Here is a 5,445-nt window from a genome sequence, read left to right on the forward strand (position 1 = left end):
CCTCACACCCGCAACCTCCCAAGCCCTTCCTCCCCCCCTTCCACACCCCCCCTTGCATGTCTCACCTCTCCTCGGTACCATGAGCAGGGGCAAGCACACCGTTTCCGCGTACTCCGCGCGCACTTTCACCCACTCCGCCTCCAGACCCTCGTCGTAAACCACGTAGGACGTGGCCGTCCGCAGCCGAGCACGCACGCCCCACCCAAAGGCCCTTTCCGCCTTCCCGCTTGCAACTTCTCTCTCAGACGGGCTGGAAGGAGGGATGGAGGGGGGAAGGGAGGGAGGGAGGGAAGCAGGGAGAGGGAAGGCCCCCGTGTCCACGTCGATTTCGAGAGGCTCGGCAGCTTTCGAGTCCGGGACCGTAGCCACCACCCCCTCCACGCCCAAACGCCGGACCAGCAAGTCGTACGCCGACCCAGCCGAGTTCGTCCTATTAATTTGCCGGAGGATGTGTCGGATGAAGGTACCCACCTCCTCTCCCAAAGCATGCGGGCACCCTGTGCTTCCCAGCTGCGCTTGCACCACGTGTTTCAACCAGGACAAGACGCGCATGTGCCCGCCGACGCCACCAGGCTTGTAGAGTGCGCCGTTGACTACCAGGCTGTCCCGCTCAATGTCCCTCATGCTCTGATGTTCGCTCTCATCGCTGCTTGTGCGGGCGGTGTCGCTCTGATAGCAGGAGGAGGGGGGCGAGACGGGGAGAGAAATGCACACGGGAAGGAGCTCGTGCCTTTCTAACAATGCCAAATACCGGTCCTTTGTCCCCCGATTCTCCTGTGCCGCCCCATCTTCTTCGACTTCATCCTGCTCCTCCCATAGGACAGCCATCAGGGGCCCGTCCTCCCCCCGCCATTTGCCCTCTTCATGCGTCGAGATCGATAGAGCCGTCGTCGCCTCAACCAAGGCTCGGATGGTGCTTCCATGCTCCGATTTCAGCGCCTGGACAAAGTGCTCGTCTACACTGTCAATGCCGGCAAAGTTGTAATTGCTGATTTTTTTTTGTAGGCATAGTTGCTGCTGAAAGAGCAGACACAGGGCCAAGTCACGTAGACTGGCATGGCATTCATCCGCCGAGAGGGTTGAAGGCTCAGGCGGCGGTTTTCGGGCAAGATCTTGCCTTATGTGCTCCATCGTGAGTACAGGGGCAGCCATTGTTTCTGATGTGTGCCTGGAGGGAGGGTGGGTTGAGCACCTGCTCCGTTAGATTGTTTTTTGCGAGCTTGTTACAGAGGGCCCGTTGCGGGGGGAAGCCAGGCGCTTGGCGAGTCAACGTCCCGTACGTGCTTCAACTCACCCTCCCTCGAAACTCTACCCATCTGGACAAAGGAAACCTCGGAAACGGAACTAGCACATCAGTTGGGCCTAAGAGGCGTCCGTAAGCTGTGCCTGCGGCTTCTCAGCACGTGGCTGGCGGGAAGACGCTGAGAAGCGCGTGGGGATTGATGGAGTTGCCTCGGGGGGGCCGCCGACAGCCATCAAGGAGAAAAGGTCGCATGGCACTAAATAATCTGCCGACGATGCCTCCCTTCGAATGCATTACAATCATTCTGGGCATGCTCTGCAGCTGTCTAGGTAGGTAATTTAGAACGACAGAGACGGACAAGATCTTGAAAAGCACAGGCTGCTGTGCGTCACTCCAACCATGGCACTTGCTTCTCAGAGAAATCATACGACTTTGCTTAAGGAAATACATGAGGTAGTTTTCTCATCTCGACACCAATAATAGTCTCACTTCAGGCTTTTGATGTGCCGCGCCCCCCTGTGCTGGGAAGTAAAGCTCAACCTCGTGCATGGCGCAGTTCCCCTGGCGGTCAGGGAATTACTAAACCTTTGATGATGACGCGCCGCTGGAACCCCCAAACGGTAGAAGGTAGCCATGAACCTCCACCTGTGGCAGCGTCTGTCCTACGCCTGAACGATCGCAACAGTAGCGACGACAAAGACCCTCTCGGTCGTTCAAATCACACGCTCTCTACCCCTCTCGACCGGACCCGCGCACCATGTCGCGACAAGAGTCAGCACGAGATGGAGTACTTCGACGGCGAACAGAGGCCAGGAATCTCCATGAAGCACGCGCGTGTGCTTCAAGGGATCGCCGTGCTTGGGCTGGTTGTGGGCGGCATCGTGCTTGTAGGGGCGACTGAGAACTTTCAGCACGCCCCCGAAACGGCGCTCTTGCTGCCTCCCTCGTACTCCTTTCAGAAGAGCTTGCTGGCCGGTGCAGCCGCGGGCGTGAGTCGAGGACTTTCTCGCATTGTCACCTTCCCATTGGATACCATCAAGACTAGGCAGCAGGCCGTTCTCCTTCGCCAACACTCCGAAGGAGAAGGTAGCCGGGGGGAGGGGCAGGGGGCGGAAGCGGCATCGAGAGAGGGGGATCGCTTCGAGGCGGTGGCAAACGCGCGAGCAACGTGAAGAAGGCAATCTCTTCGACGGCTTGCTGCCCATGCTGCTGATCGCCGGGCCCGCGAATGCCGCCTTCTTTGTCACCTACGACTACCTGGGAGCTTTGGCCACCGCCCTGGGGGCCTCGCCCAAAGGCCACCTCTTCATCGAGCTGGCCGCCTCCCTCTTGGCGTCCTTGCCGTCCAATTTGATCCGGATCCCCGCCGAGGTGACCAAGCAACGAGTGCAAGCTGGGCAGGCTCCGAAGGCTGTGGTGGCCGCAGCCACGATTTTGAAGACGGAGGGCCCGCTGGGCCTCTATGTCGGCGGAGGTGCGCATCTCCTTCGAGAGATTCCCTTCAATGCCGTCCAGTTCTTGGCCTACCGCAACCTCAAGGACGTTCTGGTGGCCACTCAGGGGGGGACGCCTGCCTCGGTTTCTGCGAAAGCCATTCTGGGGGCGGCGGCTGCGGGGCTCGCGAGCCTGTGCACACAGCCGCTTGACACGGTCAAGACTGCTCAAATGCTGAACGTGAAGAAAAGAAGAGCCTTGGAAGGGGAGCTGCGGGAAAAGGAAGAGGTTGAGGAGACGTACTGGGGGAGCGCGTCGCGAATCTATCGCTTGTTTGGCCTGCCAGGACTTTACTTGGGGTCGGCTCCCAGATTCTCCTTGTGCGCGGTGGGAGGTGCGTTCTATTTCTTTGCAAATGAGTGGGCAAAGAATGTCCTAAGCACAGGTGGTGTGCATTTCCCGGACATGTGGCCCAAGTAGTAGTCCGAGCGCTGCGGCGCAAGTTGACACAGAGGTGGGCTGCGGCAGGGGCGGCGGCTGGAGTGGTCGTTGACGGCACACGGTTGTAATTGTACAATACGGACATGTGTAGGCGATGTGTGTGAAAAAGAGGAGCGTAGGAGGCCTTTCCGAGAGGGTCATGTAAAAATGATTTGTCGGAACGCAAGAATTTCGATTGAGTCGTGCGGTGAACCAGAACTCACCCACAAGGTGCTTGCTGGAAACATAAAATCAGAGTGTAAGGTTGCGAATCGAACTTGTAATGCATAAATTAAACTATAAGGGCGACGCAAACTGCGCGATACACCGCTGGAGGCGGACTAGGACGTATGTTCGCGCTCATGCCGGATGTTGTCTTTTACTTCGCTCGCGCGTCTACTGTTCACGTTTACTGCCATGCCAGGGCGCCTTCGATGCATCGCACACAAGCTGCCTGGAAAAAGGCCTTTAGTTAATAGCTTTTGCGAAGTGAACCCGCACGTTCAAGGCTGTCCACTTCAGAATGAATATCACATCATGCATACATAAATACAATGTCTTGGTACAGCATATGTGGAAATGCGCTCTAGGCACTCTAACTGCAGAGTTTTCGCAAAGGCTCATCGCGTCTCCTATTATTCAGGTCGAGAGCACTGAACGGAAACACTACCTTAGGTTTGCTTGTCACTTTCTCCCTCTTCCAACCCGTCTACCTCGTCGGCGTTCTGCGCCGATTCCGCTTTCTCTGCATTCAGCGACACGTCCATGTGCTCGCCCGCCGAAGACGATGGGCTCGAAATAGAGGTCCCTTCTTCCTGCGAGGTTACCCCAGAGGCTTCGCTCTCCACCCTCCCGTCCTTGACCTCCTCCCTTTCTCCCTCGTCACCCGGTCCCAGCAAGAGAGGCTCCGCTTCGTACCGGTAGAGTTGCCCCACCCGGCCGTCGTCGTAGTTCAAGGTCAGTAACTCGTCGCCTTCTTCGTCGCGAATACTGCCTTGAATCGTCCCTTTTACTTCCTCCCAGCCTCCTCCTTTCCATCTTGGCCGCTTCTGCCGGAGCACCACCCGGCGCCCTATCAACTTATCCTCTTTCCAGGCGCGGTAGCCTGGCGACCGCTTGAACTCGTCGTAGAACCAGGCCACGATCCTCCTGACGCTTTTTCCCGGCAGACATTTCCGGTGGATGATATCGAAACAACGACGGTAGGCGTGCACGCCCTTATCAAAATCCGCGATCTCAGCCACGGACCACTCCCGTGCGGCGCTTGCCCGCCCGCCTCCCGTTGCGGCCACCACTCGCTCGAGACTGCCCTCCTCCCACCCAGAAGACCAGACGAGGACAGCCTCCTGCTCGGCCCCCGAAGCCTCGTCGCTGTGGGCCCCCGCCGCGCCTAAAGTGTCAACGCTCGAGGGCCGGGCGTCTGACAAGAGTCTAACGCCTTCACCCGGTGCCTCCTCATCCTTCCCTGTCCGGTGAAAAAGCATGTCATCGAGCAGGTCGGGGAGCACCGCCTGATACTCTGGCCCGATGCGTTCCCACGCACTGGCAAGCTCGCAACTGTCGCCTTCCCTCTCTGCAGCGGCTACATGTCCGCCTGTCGAGCTTCCCGCCTCGGGTCGAAGGGAGACTGATTGGTGGGGCGGCAGGGTGTTGGATTGCGACGCGGTGCCGGGAGAGGAAGCACTTTGGCCCATGGTAGGGGAGAAGAACATCTCGGACTCCCCTTTCTGCACAGCAGGGCCCGGGCGGGAGCTTACGCTGTCGGGGAGATGACGCAAGGCAGAGGAGACGGCATGCCCTCCTCGCTCCTGTCCACTCGTCGACGAGGACACCCCGGCACCCCGGCCGCACTCAAAGGCCCCTTTCTCCCCCACCGCAGTGGCTTCTCCGGACCGCATGATGGCCCTGGCCGGACCCGGGAGGCGTATGGCTCGGTCGGGTCGCCTCGGCAAAGAGGGTTCCCCCGATACGCCCGCCATGCCCTCCCACTCCCCGTCGTCCCCCTCCCCTCCGTAGCCTGTCCATCCCCCCTCTTCCCCCTTCCCGTTAAAACCCGTCAAAAAGCTCCCGTGCTTGTCCTCCCTGACTAGGATACTTTTGCTGCTGCGCGACGAGGAGATACTTCCCCTCCGAGGGATTCCCGGAGGTCCATGCACTTCCTCCACCGAGGGCCGCCGTGTCAAAGCCACGTCGCCTCTCTTCCCTCCTCTTGCTCCCCCTGCCCTACCTCCACTCAGGGAGGGCCCCTCGCTCGAGCTTTCACGGCTCAACAGACCGGCCACATGACA

At 59.3% G+C, this 5,445-nt stretch overlaps 1 protein-coding gene across 1 annotated transcript; it reads left to right on the forward strand.

Annotated features, from left to right (window-relative positions):
- Positions 1-1,320: 1,320 nt before the first annotated feature.
- Positions 1,321-3,157, forward strand: NGA_0682800 (s-adenosylmethionine mitochondrial carrier protein; the record flags this gene model as incomplete). The annotated part of the gene is made up of 3 exons (XM_005852692.1): positions 1,321-1,572; positions 1,868-2,218; positions 2,289-3,157. The coding sequence occupies exons 1-3, from the start codon at positions 1,443-1,445 to the stop codon at positions 3,155-3,157; spliced, it is 1,350 nt and encodes a 449-aa protein (XP_005852754.1). The 5' UTR covers positions 1,321-1,442.
- Positions 3,158-5,445: the final 2,288 nt, after the last annotated feature.

This window comes from Nannochloropsis gaditana (genome assembly GCF_000240725.1).
Source record: "Nannochloropsis gaditana CCMP526 unplaced genomic scaffold scaffold1009, whole genome shotgun sequence".
Classification (NCBI taxonomy): Eukaryota; class Eustigmatophyceae; order Eustigmatales; family Monodopsidaceae; genus Microchloropsis; species Microchloropsis gaditana.